Source organism: Miscanthus floridulus, chromosome 9, assembly GCF_019320115.1.
Source record: "Miscanthus floridulus cultivar M001 chromosome 9, ASM1932011v1, whole genome shotgun sequence".
Classification (NCBI taxonomy): domain Eukaryota; kingdom Viridiplantae; phylum Streptophyta; class Magnoliopsida; order Poales; family Poaceae; genus Miscanthus; species Miscanthus floridulus.
The window spans coordinates 138767403-138783451 of record NC_089588.1 but is presented as its reverse complement, the minus strand read 5'-3'; the positions used below and the strand labels follow the sequence as shown (position 1 = coordinate 138783451).

General features: G+C 43.4%; 3 protein-coding genes and 1 pseudogene across 3 annotated transcripts; all 4 read right to left on the bottom strand.

Annotated features, from left to right (window-relative positions):
• Positions 1 to 2259: 2259 nt before the first annotated feature.
• LOC136481083 (22 kDa alpha-zein 8-like) lies at positions 2260 to 2975 on the bottom strand (annotated as a pseudogene).
• A 2585-nt stretch (positions 2976 to 5560) lies between these two features.
• Positions 5561 to 6181, bottom strand: LOC136483096 (kafirin PSKR2-like). The gene has a single exon (XM_066480200.1). It carries the CDS (start codon positions 6179 to 6181, stop codon positions 5561 to 5563), a length of 621 nt encoding a protein of 206 aa, XP_066336297.1.
• Positions 6182 to 9866: 3685 nt separating this feature from the next.
• Positions 9867 to 10574, bottom strand: LOC136483095 (kafirin PSKR2-like). The gene has a single exon (XM_066480199.1). The coding sequence runs from the start codon at positions 10572 to 10574 to the stop codon at positions 9867 to 9869; it is 708 nt and encodes a 235-aa protein (XP_066336296.1).
• Positions 10575 to 14244: 3670 nt separating this feature from the next.
• Positions 14245 to 14934, bottom strand: LOC136483094 (22 kDa alpha-zein 8-like). Its single transcript, XM_066480198.1, has one exon. It carries the CDS (start codon positions 14932 to 14934, stop codon positions 14245 to 14247), a length of 690 nt encoding a protein of 229 aa, XP_066336295.1.
• Between the last annotated feature and the right edge of the window lie 1115 nt (positions 14935 to 16049).

The window sequence follows — 16049 nt, the reverse complement described above, 5'->3', positions numbered from 1 at the left end:
CTTTTACTTGTTTTTAACCTGGTTAAAAGCTAGTATGTCTCTCACATGTATGCTTACACGTCTACCCTTACTTCTTTCGCATGTTTTCATGATCATTGGCTAAGCTAGATTCATGCAACCGAGTAAATAATAATCACCGATATGCTAGTTTTGTTTACATTACATCATGAACATGCTGGATATCGACTCTCTAGTCGATAGCCTTATCGTGCTGGCCACTTGGCTATATATTTGGAACTATCTGGACAAACACCGGCATGTTCCACCTTAAATTACAGATCATTTTCTCTTATTGTTAATTGCAGAGTCAAATTAGCTGGCACGCCCTCGATCATGACCATCTGGTCCGGCGCCCTTCCTAAGTCGGAGATAGCTCAGGATCTGCTCCGCGTAGTCGGCTTGCTGTGTGTCGGCGGCTCCCCTCGCTTTTTTGCCATCGGCACAGATAGGCACGCCCAGTGGGACCACAATCGTCAACATGAACAATGAAGCGATCCTCAAGGTCAATCTTGAAGACCTACCTGATGACCAGAAGGCACTCATTGATCAAACAGCAGAGGAATTCAGAGAAAAGTGCCTGCTGTCTTACAGTAGGATGCGCGATTCAGTCGTCCAGAAGACTCCTCCGCCAAGCGTCCTCCTATATGGCTAAAGTGAAGATGTTGAAGCAAGGACTACTGCTCATTCGGTCCACAAGACTGTTCGTGAAGCCTTTACAAACCACAATTAGGTGTTGGCCAACACGATTGGCAATGTTTTGAAAGAAATTTTCTTTGGAGCGCCAGTTGATCAAGTTGGGCCAGCATACTCTAATGGCTTTGATCCTTCGTCTGTGGGGAACAACCTACCTAGTTCTAGTCAGCAGCCGAATAGTGGACAGTTCCAACAGCCACCAATACAACAGCTTCCAAGAGGATAGGCTCAAGATTAGACCCTGCAAGCAGTAGGGGGCAAGGTCAAGCCCTGCCAACCGTAGGAGGGCAAGATCAAGCCCTACCAACGGTAGGGGGCAAGGTCAGATGACAGGGGGGTAACCACCAGCACAACAATCATCAAGTGCCCCTATCAAGCTGACGAATCAACAACCTACTGGACAAAACTCAAGTATATTCAGTCCAGCAGCCAACCTCACCAGTTACTCAGTAGGTTGTGCAACGGCCAGCTCAAGGGAAATTCAATACCTCATACCAGACGCCTTAGTCGGCCCAAAAAATTGCTCTATCAGTACAGAGGATCTATTAGGGATGTTGAACCAGATTATTTCAGTATTGATTAGAAGTCAGAGATATGATTCCGAATATTGAAAAGAGCTCGGTAGTATCTGGTATGATCCTGCTATCAATGCTGCATTAGATGACTCAATCTTTTGATAGCATGCTAGATTGGACATTGTTAGTTGATAAATCTATCTATTAAGAAGAGCATGGCGTCAGCCACCCACCATGTCCCCATCGGCTATTTAGCCGATGGCTTGAGCTTTCACGCGTATGACATGCTTTCATGATTCCTTTATGATATAAGTAGATCTATTAACTGCTGGTCTCTGATCTAGGGTCCCGCTGTCAATGCTGTATCAGACGACTCGACCTATTGTCGGTACAATAGATTGAGTCTAGTTGTTTGTAGATTTATTTGTATCGAACGGATGAGTGATCGTATGCCATGCGACACGATCACTGGAATCAACCGTTTTAGCCGATAGCCCGCTTTGTTGAGGATGTACTGGCCATTTATATGATTTTACTTATTTTTGTCATGGTTAAAAGCTAGTATGTCTCTCACATGTATGCTTACATGTCTACCCTTACTTCTTTCGCATGTTTTCATGATCATCGGCTAAGTTAGATTCATGCAACCGAAAAAATAATAATTACCGATATGCTCATTTTGTTTACATTACATCATGAACATGCTGGATATCGACTCTCTAGTTGATAGCCTTATTGTGCTAGCCACTTGGCCGTATATTTGGAACTGTCTAGACAAACACTGGCATGTTCCACCTTAAATTACTAATCATTTTCTCTCCTTGTCAATTGCAGGGTTAAATTGACCGGCACACCCTCGGTCACAACCATCTGGCTCGACGCCCTTCCTAAGTCCGAAGAGAGCTCGGGATCTGCTCAACGTGGTTTCTCTCGGCTTGCTGTGTGTCGGTGGCTCCCTGTCGCTTTTTTGTCGTCGACAGTATTGATTATTTCTAGGAAGTTGCACACGCCGATACAAGAACATTGTTATCAAGTACAACTCATTTGTATTCTAGAAGATGGCACCTCCAACGATGGGTTGCAGCCACGAAAGGCATGGTTCGTCAAAGACATTTGGTTAAATGGCAGCAATTGTTACTGCTGTTGGAAGGCGGCAGCCAATGGGTTAGCCAGTGCCAATGGGTTAACTAGAAGCAGTTGCTGTTGCTGATGGTAGGCAGCAGTGGTTGCAACAGCCGACTGGGTCAATGGAAGCGACAGCTACTATTGTAGGTATGCAGCGACATTCGCCACAGCCAGTTGGTCGAATGGAAGCAGTTGTTGCTGTTGCAAGCAGGCGGCAGGGTTCGCCACAGCTAGTTCACTGAGCGCTGGCAGGAACTATTGTAACTGTTGTTGTTGCAGGTATACAATGGCATTCGCCGCAGCCAGTGGGTTTGTAGGAAGTAGCAGCTGTTGCAGCTGCAAGTAGGCGGTAGGGTTTGCCACAGCTACAGCTAGTTGGCTGAGCGCTGGCAGCAACTGTTGCTGTCGTAGTTGCGCTATAATGGTATGGACTAGTAGGTGAGCCGAGGATTGCTGTTGCAATTGGGCAATTGGTTGTTGTAAGATGCTTGCCGCGAGCACCTGTTGTAGCCTATAGGCCCGCACAAATATGTGTTCATACCCCGCAGTAGTAACTGGTGAGCACTGCGGAATAATGAACGCATTTGTAGCGCTCAACGAAAAGGCAAGGAGTGCAAGGAGGGCAAATATCTTGGCAGCCATTGTTGCTAAGATGTTGCTAGTGCGTTTCACTTGGCAAGTTTTTGATTGCTCTCAATGATATGGGTGGTGGATTAGCTTTTGATTTGTGGCCTATTTATACAAGTGAGAGCTCATGTATATCTGTTCAGATCTCAGATTTTGCCAAAAAATGGATGAGCTAGAGATGACATGGCACCTAGTCAACTTCGACGTTTAGTTATCAGTTTCATTGGATTATATGGTATGTTTTAAGATGCTCGCCATGAGCACCTGTTGTAACCTATAGACCCACACAATTGGGTGTTCATACCCCGCAGCAGTAACTGGTGAGCACTGCAGAATGATGAATGCAGTTGCAGCGCTCACCGAAAGAGCAAGGAGTGCAAGGAGGGCAAATATCTTGGCGGCCATTGTTGCTAAGATGTGGCTAGTGCGTTTCACTTGGCATGTTTTTGATTGCTCTCAATGATACGGGTGGTGGATTAGCTATTGATTTGGGGGCTATTTATACAAGTGAGAGCTCATGTATATATGTTCAGATCTCGGATTTTGCCAAAAAAATGGATGAGCTAGAGATGACATGGCACCTAGTCAACTTCGACTTTTAGTTATCGTTGGATTAAATGGTATGTGTTGGCAAGATAGTGTCCACTACATGCTTTAAAAAAGTGCCCTTTTCTATAGGAGTTCTCTAGATACATGAGGAATGACATACGTGATAACTTCACCTTTACACATGACAAAGCTTTAGCCACATCATATTTGTTCCACTTTATAGACATGATGAGTATGTGAAGTTATGACTTGCTCATGTGAATCAACGCCTTTCTCAACGGAATTTATTGTAGCATCGAACTCATGGTTGAAGTATACACAGTAGTTATGTGATAAGTTATGAAGCAGCGAGTGAACAAATGATGCATGCACACGCATCTCTACACCTAAAAGACTCGAAGTTCCATGACAACATACTCCTTCATATTCGTTTTAACTAGAACAGTGAGCACATAGGTACACATATTTAATTCCGTGGATTCGACACAAAGATATTTCGGATTTCCCTACACACGACCTGAATCTTGTCCAAAAGAATCTCAGTAACATTGGGATAATAACCTTAATCTCTAGGACCGGACATTATTTTTAGGCTAAGGAAATTCAATATGGCTAAAAACATTTAAAAATAATAACTTCTGATGACACATAATCAGAGCGAGACCAACAAAATCTTCATAGCTTCATTTACTATGCCTGGTTCATTTACAAAGGAATGTATTTCATGATTCTATAATAATTTGCTTTATGGGTGCTCAAATAGATATGATAAGATATCTGCTCTACTTTTATATAACATGTGAGTTAAGGTTACATTGATTCTAGTGTTATGAGCTACCCCTAGTAAACCGTCATGTCAGTAGTAAACTTCTGGATTTGTTTAGTTTTAAGATTTTATAACATGAACTTTTTCGTATTCTACACATAGATGAAAACTGCAATCCATTGGACTCGGCTAGGTGTCAGAATAGCACTCCAAATGGGTTCTCTCTCTACAGAGAACAGTATGGCAGTGGACGGTTAGTACTTTAATCTCGGGACGTTACTTTTGGGTTTTGATAGCCCCACTCTAAATCATATTTTAGTCGGTGCGGTGCCCATCAGCAAACATCCCATCTTTGGTAATGCTGCCAAGCAGAAAAGTGAGCTACCGTGTTGAGTAGCCAATTTGACGCAAGTTTGGTGTCCCTCTGTAAAAATTTGCTCTAACATATTTGTGGGATGTTAAACTTCACGTTGATCTGATTCAAAGAACTGCACTTAGGCCCCCCTCTCATGAAATGGCTCTGCTGCAGTGGATGGCAGTTTGGCATTGAGTTTTATACTTTGTTGTTATATATGTACTTCAAAATTGTTACTAATAGGGTCTAGTTGATTTAATGCCCTTGGCCTTGTCAAGTTCATGGGCTCTGATTATTTCCTTATTTTTCTACAATATTATGTTGTCTTGCACAATTTTGCTCCAAGATAAAAACACATGCAACAAATATTTACTAGAAACAATAATTAAGAGGTGTGACTTTGCATACCAGCTTTGCACGCACAAATACGTTTACTCATGAACTTATATTATGTTTTCCTTTGTATACGTGCACCTGACTAGAAAGACAATGGTCAAAGCATATGTGCCCATGACTTTCTTAAAACAACATACAATAGATGCAAGTACTCATCTACACGCACGTACAGTCGCATCTATCTTACGAACACCCACGCACACAGCCAAATGAGACCATTCAAGAGGTCACGCTGGCACATCTTGATATTGATGATGTAATGTGGTATTGTCTACGTATTAATCAAGCATGTGGATGTAGTTATGATTCGATATTTTTCAAGTGATTATGTAGAGAAAAAAATTAAGGAATAGACTCAGATAAATCTCAATCAATGTATTGATTATTTCTGGGAAGTTGCACACGGCGACACAAGAACATTGTTATCAAGTACAACTCATTTGTATTCTAGAAGATGGCACCTCCAACGATGGGTTGCTGCCATGACAAGGCAGGGTTCATCAAAGACATCTGGTTGAATGGCAGCAATTGTTGCTACTGCAGGAAAGGGGCAGCCAATGGGTTAGCCCGTGCCAATGGGTTAACTGGTAGCAGCTGCTGTTGCTGATGGTAGGCAGCAGCGGTTGCAACAGCCGACTGGGTAAACGGAAGCGGCTGCTGCTGTTGCAGGTATGCAGCGGCGTTCGCCCCAGCCAGTTGGTTGAATGGAAGTAGCTGTTGCTGTTGCAAGTAGGCGGCAGGGTTCGCCACGGCTAGTTGACTGAGCGCTGGCAGGAACTGTTGTAACTGTTGTTGTTGCAGGTGTGCAATGGTATTCGCCGCAGCCAATGGGTTTGTAGGAAGCAGCTGTTGCAGCTGCAAGTAGGCGGCAGGGTTTGCCACAGATAGTTGACTGAGCGCTGGTAGGAACTGTTGCTGTTGCAGTTGCGCTACGATGGTCTGAACTAGTAGGTGAGCCGAGGATTGTTGTTGCAATTGGGCAATTGGTTGTTCTAAGATGCTCGCCGCGAGCACCTGTTGTAACCTATAGGCCCGCACAATTGGGTGTTCATACCCCGCAGCAGTAACTGGTGAGCACTGCGGAATGATGAACGCAGTTGCAGCGCTCACCGAAAGAGCAAGGAGTGCAAGGAGGGCAAATATCTTGGCGGCCATTGTTGCTAAGATGTGGCTAGTGCGTTTCACTTGGCAAGTTTTTGATTGCTCTCAATGATACAAGTGGTGGATTAGCTATTGATTTGGGGCCTATTTATACAAGTGAGAGCTCATGTATATATGTTCAGATCTCGGATTTTGCCAAAAAACGGATGAGCTAGAGATGACATGGCACCTAGTCAACTTCAACTTTTAGTTATCGTTGGATTATATGGTATGTGTTGGCAAGATAGTGTCCACTACATGCTATAAAAAAGTGCCCTTTTCTATAGGAGTTCTCTAGATACATGAGGAATGACATACGTGATAACTTCACCTTTACACATGACAAAGCTTTAGCCACATCATATTTGTTCCACTTTATAGACATGATGAGTATGTGAAGTTATGACTTGCTCATGTGAATCAATGCCTTTCTCAACGGAATTTATTGTAGCATCATACTCATGGTTGAAGTATACATAGTAGTTATGTGATAAGTTATGAAGCAGCGAGTGAACAAATGCTGCAAGACCGTGGCTAATTGAAGTCCCCGTATGTCTATAATGCATGCACACGCATCTCTACACCTAAAAAATAGCTAGGGGTATCGTCAACGCAAATACTCGCCCCACTCGACTCTTCTCTCCGTTCCTACAAGACTTCGTTTCCTACGTAGGTCTGTTACCTACTTACCTACGTGACTCAACCTAGATCGAACAAGGGAGTCTAATATACAAATTGGTTACCTATGTACGTCCTTTCCTAGGTATGTCCGTTCATTGTCGCCAGGGGCATCGATCTCCAAGCCGTCGTGGTCGCGCTTATGGTGCTGGAGTCGCCCGGGTTGATGTACAGCATCGGCCATGGGCGGTTTGTTGCGCATAGCCAGGCTCATGGGTGCCGCGCGCACCAGCGCCGCACAGGGCCACATGCACCAAGCCGAACGCCGGACGAGCTGGGCCGTCCTTTGCGCCGCCGCCGGGTGCCATGCCGCTGGCAGCTCCGGTGACGTCCCGTAGGGTGCCATTCCGCTGGCAGCTCCTGCGACCAAGACGTTAAGAGTCCGGCCTGGCGCATTGCGCAGTTCCTTACACCACTTTCGCGCACGCGTGCGCGCAGCGGTGAACACCGGCCCAGCGGTGCCCGTGCTCTGCTCTGCTCTTTCATTTCCAAAAGTTGATTTTACATCAATGTAATACATGAAGATGAATATGTCAGCGAAACAAGGACGCGTGGTGTCAAAGAGAATAATAATTAGAGAAGAATTTTTGCGTGCAGTATGATTTTGCAGTGTGTCCTTATGCTACGACCACTGCTCTGCCTGGCAATGCTGGTGTCTTACGTCTTATAGAGGATTCATGTGTTGGGGTTAAGGGTTAATTAGAGAAGTGAAAAAGGCCTCGGGTTTAGAAATAATTTAGGGTTTCCAATAAAAAATATTTAATAGCCGTGTGGGAAAAAATTCATGGCCTCCATGCAATGCACCGGCATATATCTAGTAGAATATAAAAAATTGGCATGCTTATTACTATCTTGGCCACTGCCACACACTCCCTTTGTTCTGAATTACAATTCACTTTATTTTTGTGTAAAAGCAAGCTTGTCAAATTTTGAAAAAGTTTTAAATAAATTTCGACAACAAAAATGCACTATCAAGACATATGCACTGAAGAATTCAATGAAACAAACTTGATGTTCAAGATTTTTAGTAAATTTTCTAGGAAATATATCAAAGTTAGGTAAGATTACCTTAGGGAAAAGCTAGAGCAAGTAATAAACTGGAGCGGAGGGCGTATATGTTGAACTCTACCTCTTGATTCAAATAGATGTACATCTAATTTTCACTAAACTCATACTTAAATTATTTCCATATAGTTTGGAGAATGATGAGTTTCATGCCACTTTTGTTCCTTCCACCATCTACGATATCAATCTTCCCTTCAATATACAGATGAAGAGGATCATGGCCAACCTCCTAGCTGTTCGAAAAAAAGTCGTTTGGGCTCAAAGGCATAGATCCATTCAAGAAAAAAAACAACATGATCATTAACATAAACCTTGCTCAGCTATGCTGCAAAAACTCAAGATAAAGGAGACTAAGATGGGGGTTGCATTGATTTTAGGCGAAAAAGACTCGAAGTTCCATGACAACGTACTCCTTCATATTCGTTTTAACTAGAACAGTGAGCACATAGGTACACATATTTAGTTCCGTGGATTCGACACAAAGATATTTCGGATTTCCCTACACACGACCTGAATCTTGTCCAAAAGAATCTCAGTAACATTGGGATAATAACCTTAATCTCTAGGACTGGACATTATTTTTAGGCTAAGGAAATTCAATATGGCTAAAAACATTTAAAAATAATAACTTCTGATGACACATAATCAGAGCGAGACCAACAAAATCTTCATAGCTTCATTTACTATGCCTTGTTCATTTACAAAGGAATGTATTTCATGATTCTATAATAATTTGCTTTATGGGTGCTCAAATAGATATGATAAGATATCTGTTCTACTTTTATATAACATGTGAGTTAAGGTTACATTGATTCTAGTGTTATGAGCTACCCCTAGTAAACCGTCATGTCAGTAGTAAACTTCTGGATTTGTTTAGTTTTAATATTTTATAACATGAACTTTTTTGTATTATACACATAGATGAAAACTGCAATCCATTGGACTAGGCTAAGTGTCAGAATAGCACTCCAAATGGGTTCTCTCTCTACAGAGAACAGTATGGCGGTGGACGGTTAGTACTTTAATCTCGGGACGTTACTTTTGGGATTTGATAGCCCCAATCTAAATCATATTTTAGTCGGTGCGGTGGCCATCAGCAAAAATCCCATCTTTGGTAATGCTGCCAAGCAGAAAAGTGAGCTACCGTGTTGAGTAGCCAATTTGACGCAAGTTTGGTGTCCCTCTGTAAAAAATTGCTCTAACATATTCGTGGGATGTTAAACTTCACGTTGATCTGATTCAAAGAACTGCACTTAGGCCCACCTCTCATGAAACGGCTCTGCTGCAGTGGATGGCAGTTTGGCGTCGAGTTTTATACTTTGTTGTTATATATGTACTTCAAAATTGTTACTAATAGGGTCTAGTTGATTTAATGCCCTTGGCCTTGTCAAGTTCATGGGCTCTGATTATTTCCTTATTTTTCTACAATATTATGTTGTCTTGCACAATTTTAATCCAAGATAAAAACACATGCACCAAATATTTACTAGAAACAATAATTAAGAGGTGTGACTTTGCATACCAGCTTTGCACGCACAAATACGTTTACTCATGAACTTCTATTATGTTTTCCTTTGTATACGTGCACCTGACTTGAAGGACAATGGTCAAAGCATATGTGCCCATGACTTTCTTAAAACAACATACAATAGATGCAAGTACTCAACTACACGCACGTACAGTTGCATCTATCTTATGAACACCCACGCACACAGCCAAATGAGACCATTCAAGAGGTCACGCTGGCACATCTTGATATTGATGATGTAATGTGGTATTGTCTACGTATTAATCAAGCATGTGGATGTAGTTATGATTCGATATTTTTCAATTGATTATGTAGGGAGTAAAATTAAGGAATAGACTCAGATAAATCTCAATCAATGTATTGATTATTTCTGGGAAGTTGCACACGGCGACACAAGAACATTGTTATCAAGTACAACTGATTTGTATTCTAGAAGATGGCACCTCCAACGATGGGTTGCTGCCACGACAAGGCAGGGTTCATCAAAGACATCTGGTTGAATGGCAGCAATTGTTGCTGCTGCAGGAAAGCGGCAGCCAATGGGTTAGCCCGTGCCAATGGGTTAACTTGTAGCAGCTGCTGTTGCTGATGGTAGGCAGCAGCGGTTGCAACAGCCGACTGGGTAAACGGAAGCGGCTGCTGCTGTTGCAGGTATGCAGCGGCGTTCGCCCCAGCCAGTTGGTTGAATGGAAGTAGCTGTTGCTGTTGCAAGTAGGTGGCAGGGTTCGCCACGGCTAGTTGACTGAGCGCTGGTAGGAACTGTTGTAACTGTTGTTCTTGCAGGTATGCAATGGCATTCGCCGCAGCCAGTGGGTTTGTAGGAAGCAGCTGTTGCAGCTGTAAGTAGGCGGCAGGGTTTGCCACAGATAGTTGACTGAGCGCTGGTAGGAACTGTTGCTGTTGCAGTTGCGCTACGATGGTCTGAACTAGTAGGTGAGCCGAGGATTGCTGTTGCAATTGGGCAATTGGTTGTTCTAAGATGCTCGCCGCGAGCACCTGTTGTAACCTATAGGCCCGCAAAATTGGGTGTTCATACCCCGCAGCAGTAACTGGTGAGCACTGCGGAACGATGAACGCAGTTGCAGCGCTCACCGAAAGAACAAGGAGTGCAAGGAGGGCAAATATCTTGGCGGCCATTGTTGCTAAGATGTGGCTAGTGCGTTTCACTTGGCAAGTTTTTGAATGCTCTCAATGATACGGGTGGTGGATTAGATATTGATTTGGGGCCTATTTATACAAGTGAGAGCTCATGTATATATGTTCAGATCTCGGATTTTGCCAAAAAAACGGATGAGCTAGAGATGACATGGCACCTAGTCAACTTCGACTTTTAGTTATCATTGGATTATATGGTATGTGTTGGCAAGATAGTGTCCAGTACATGCTATAAAAAAGTGCCCTTTTCTATAGGAGTTCTCTAGATACATGAGGAATGACATACGTGATAACTTCACCTTTACACATGACAAAGCTTTAGCCACATCATATTTGTTCCAGTTTATAGACATGATGAGTATGTGAAGTTGTGACTTGCTCATGTGAATCAACGCCTTTATCAACGGAATTTATTGTAGCATCGTACTCATGGTTGAAGTATACACAGTAGTTATGTGATAAGTTATGAAGCAGCGAGTGAACAAATGCTGCAAGACCGTGGCAATTTGAAGTCCCCGTATGTCTAAAATGCATGCACACGCATCTCTACACCAAAAAAATACCGAGGGGTATCGTCGGCGCAAATACTCGCCCCGCTCGACTCTTCTCTCCGTTCCTACATGACTTCATTTCCTATGTACGTCTGTTACCTACTTACCTACGTGACTCGACCTAGATCGAACAAGGGAGTCTAATACACAAATTGGTTACCTATGTACGTCCTTTCCTAGGTATGTCCGTTCATTGTCGCTAGGGGCATCGATCTCCAAGCCGTCGTGGTCGCGCTTATGGTGCTAGAGTCGCCCGTGTTGATGTACAGCATCGGCCATTGGCGGTTTGTTGCGCCTGGCCAGGCTCACGGGTGCCGCGCGCACCAGCGCCGCACAGGGCCACATGCACCAAACCGAACGTCGGCCGAGCCGGGCCGTCCTTTGCGCCGTCGCCGGGTGCCATGCCGCTGGTAGCTCCTGTGACATCCCGTAGGGTGCCATTCCGCTGGCAGCTCCTGCGACCAAGACGTCGAGAGTCCGGCCAGGCGCATTGCGCAGTTCCTTACACCACTTTCGCGCACGCGTGCGCGCAGCGGTGAACACCGGCCCAGCGGTGCCCGTGCTCTGCTCTGCTTTGCTCTTTCATTTCCAAAAGTTGATTTTACATCAATGTAATACATGAAGATGAATATGTCAGCGAAACAAGCACGCTTGGTGTCCCAGAGAATAATAATTAGAGAATAATTTTTGCGTGCACTATGATTTTGCAGTGTCTCCTTATGCTACGACCACTGCTCTGCATGGCGATGCTGGTGTCTTACGTCATATAGAAGATTCATGTGTTGGGGTTAAGGGTTAATTAGAGAAGTGAAAAAGGCCTCGGGTTCAGAAATAATTTAGGGTTTCCAATAAAAAATATTTGATAGCCGTGTGGGAAAAAATTCAAGGCCTCCATGCAATGCACGGGCATATATCTAGTAGAATATAAAAAATTGGCATGCTTATTCCTATCTTGGCCACTGCCACACACTCCCTTTGTTCTAGATTACAATTCACTTTATTTTTGTGTAAATGCAAGCTTGTCAAACTTTGAAAAAGTTTTAAATAAATTTCGACAACAAAAATGCACTATCAAGACATATGCACTGAAGAATTCAATGAAACAAACTTGATGTTCAAGATTTTTAGTAATTGTTCTAGGAAATATATCAAAGTTAGGTAAGATTACCTTAGGAAAAAGCTAGAGCAAGTAATAAACTGGAGCGGAGGGCGTATATGTTGAACTCTACCTCTTGATTCAAATAGATGTACATCTAATTTTCAATAAACTCATACTTAAATTATTTCCATATGGTTTGGAGAATGATAAGTTTCATGCCACTTTTGTTCCTTCCACCATCTACGATATGAATCTTCCCTTCAATATACAGATGAAGAGGATCGTGGCCAACCTCCTAGCTGTCCGAAAAAAGTCGTTTGGGCTCAAAGGCATAGATCCGTTCAAGAAAAAAAACGTGATCATTAACATAAACCATGCTCAGCTATGCTGCAAAAACTCAAGATAAAGGAGACTAAGATGGGGGTTGCATTGATTTTAGGCGAAAAAGTCTCGAAGTTCCATGACAACGCACTCGTTCATATTCGTTTTAACTAGAACAGTGAGCACATAGGTACACATATTTAATTCCGTGGATTCGACACAAAGATATTTCGGATTTCAATAGACACGACCTGAATCTTGTCTAAAACAATTTCAGTAACATTGGGATAAGAACCTTAATCTCTAGGACTGGACATTATTTTTAGGCTAAGGAAATTCAATATGGCTAAAAACATTTAAAAATAATAACTTCTGATGACACATAATCAGAGCGAGACCAACAAAATCTTCATAGCTTTATTTACTATGCCTTGTTCATTTACAAAGGAATGTATTTCATGATTCTATAATAATTTGCTTTATGGGTGCTCAAATAGATATGATAAGATATCTGTTCTACTTTTATATAACATGTGAGTTAAGGTTACATTGATTCTAGTGTTATGAGCTACCCCTAGTAAACCGTCATGTCAGTAGTAAACTTCTGGATTTGTTTAGTTTTAAGATTTTATAACATGAACTTTTTCATATTCTACACATAGATGAAAACTGCAATCCATTGGACTAGGCTAGGTGTCAGAATAGCACTCCAAATGGGTTCTCTCTCTACAGAGAACTGTATGGCGGTGGACGGTTAGTACTTTAATCTCGGGACGTTACTTTTGGGTTTTGATAGCCCCACTCTAAATCATATTTTAGTCGGTGCGGTGCCCATCAGCAAAGATCCCATCTTTGGTAATGCTGCCAAGCAGAAAAGTGAGCTACCGTGTTGAGTAGCCAATTTGACGCAAGTTTGGTGTCCCTCTGTAAAAATTTGCTCTAACATATTCGTGGGATGTTAAACTTCACGTTGATCTAATTCAAAGAACTGCACTTAGGCCCCCCTCTCATGAAACGGCTCTGCTGCAGTGGATGGCAGTTTGGCGTCGAGTTTTATACTTTGTTGTTATATATGTACTTCAAAATTGTTACTAATAGGGTCTAGTTGATTTAATGCCCTTGGCCTTGTCAAGTTCATGGGCTCTGATTATTTCCTTATTTTTCTACAATATTATGTTGTCTTGCACAATTTTGCTCCAAGATAAAAACACATGCACCAAATATTTACTAGAAACAATAATTAAGAGGCGTGACTTTGCATACCAGCTTTGCACGCACAAATACGTTTACTCATGAACTTCTATTATGTTTTCCGACTTGAAAGACAATGGTCAAAGCATATGTGCCCATGACTTTCTTAAAACAACATACAATAGATGCAAGTACTCAACTACACGCACATACAGTCGCATCTATCTTATGAACACCCACGCACACAGCCAAATGAGACCATTCAAGAGGTCATGCTGGCACATCTTGATATTGATAATGTAATGTGGTATTGTCTACGTATTAATCAAGCATGTGGATGTAGTTATGATTCGATATTTTTCAATTGATTATATAGAGAGAAAAATTAAGGAATAGACTCAGATAAATCTCAATCAATGTATTGATTATTTCTGGGAAGTTGCACACGACGACACAAGAACATTGTTATCAGGTACAACTCATTTGTATTCTAGAAGATGGCACCTCCAACGATGGGTTGCTGCCACGACAAGGCAGGGTTCATCAAAGACATCTGGTTGAATGGCAGCAATTGTTGCTGCTGTAGGAAAGCGGCAGCCAATGGGTTAACTTGTAGCAGCTGCTGTTGCTGATGGTAGGCAGCAGCGGTTGCAACAGCCGACTGGGTAAACGGAAGCGCCTGCTGCTGTTGCAGGTATGCAGCGGCGTTCGCCCCAGCCAGTTGGTTGAATGGAAGTAGCTGTTGCTGTTGCAAGTAGGCGGCAGGGTTCGCCACGGCTAGTTGACTGAGCGCTGGTAGGAACTGTTGTAACTGTTGTTGTTGCAGGTATGCAATGGCATTCGCCGCAGCCAGTGGGTTTGTAGGAAGCAGCTGTTGCAGCTGCAAGTAGGCGGCAGGGTTTGCCACAGATAGTTGACTGAGCGCTGGTAGGAACTGTTGCTGTTGCAGTTGCGCTACGATGGTCTGAACTAGTAGGTGAGCCGAGGATTGCTGTTGCAATTGGGCAATTGGTTGTTCTAAGATGCTCGCCGCGAGCACCTGTTGTAACCTATAGGCCCGCACAATTGGGTGTTCATACCCCGCAGCAGTAACTGGTGAGCACTGCGGAATGATGAACGCAGTTGCAGCGCTCACCGTAAGAGCAAGGAGTGCAAGGAGGGCAAATATCTTGGCGGCCATTGTTGCTAAGATGTGGCTAGTGCGTTTCACTTGGCAAGTTTTTGATTGCTCTCAATGATACAGGTGGTGGATTAGCTATTGATTTGGGGCCTATTTATACAAGTGAGAGCTCATGTATATATGTTCAGATCTTGGATTTTGCCAAAAAACGGATGAGCTAGAGATGACATGGCACCTAGTCAACTTCGACTTTTAGTTATTGTTGGATTATATGGTATGTGTTGGCAAGATAGTGTCCACTACATGCTATAAAAATGTGCCCTTTTCTATAGGAGTTCTCTAGATACATGAGGAATGACATACGTGACAACTTCACCTTTACACATGACAAAGCTTTAGCCACATCATATTTGTTCCACTTTATAGACATGATGAGTATGTGAAGTTATGACTTGCTCATGTGAATCAACACCTTTATCAACGGAATTTATTGTAGCATCGTACTCATGGTTAAAGTATACACAGTAGTTATGTGATAAGTTATGAAGCAGCGAGTGAACAAATGCTGCAAGACCGTGGCTAATTGAAGTCCCCGTATGTCTAAAATGCATGCACACGCATCTCTACACCTAAAAAATACCTAGGGGTATCGTCAGCACAAATACTCGCCCCGCTCGACTCTTCTCTCCGTTCCTACATGACTTCGTTTCCTACGTAGGTCTGTTACCTACTTACCTACGTGACTCAACCTAGATCGAACAAGGGAGTCTAATATACAAATTGGTTACCTATGTACTTCCTTTCCTAGGTATGTCCGTTCATTGTCGCCAGGGGCATCGATCTCCAAGCCGTCGTGGTCGCGCTTATGGTGCTGGAGTCGCCCATGTTGATGTACAGCATCGGCCATGGGCGGTTTGTTGCGCCTGGCCAGGCTCATCGGTGCCGCGCGCACCAGCGCCGCACAGGGCCACATGCACCAAGCCGAACGCCGGCCGAGCTGGGCCGTCCTTTGCGCCGCCGCCGGGTGCCATGCCGCTGGCAGCTCCGGTGACGTCCCGTAGGGTGCCATTCCGCTGGCAGCTGCTGCGACCAAGACGTCGAGAGTCCGGCCAGGCGCATTGCGCAGTTCCTTACACCACTTTCGCGCACGCGTGCGCGCAGCGGTGAACACCGGC

What these genes read in the sequence shown, in the direction of transcription:
- LOC136483094 (XM_066480198.1), bottom strand. Translation starts at nt 14,934, where the DNA reads ATGGCCGCCAAGATATTTGCCCTCCTTGCACTCCTTGCTCTTACGGTG.
- LOC136483096 (XM_066480200.1), bottom strand. Translation starts at nt 6,181, where the DNA reads ATGGCCGCCAAGATATTTGCCCTCCTTGCACTCCTTGCTCTTTCGGTG.
- LOC136483095 (XM_066480199.1), bottom strand. Translation starts at nt 10,574, where the DNA reads ATGGCCGCCAAGATATTTGCCCTCCTTGCACTCCTTGTTCTTTCGGTG.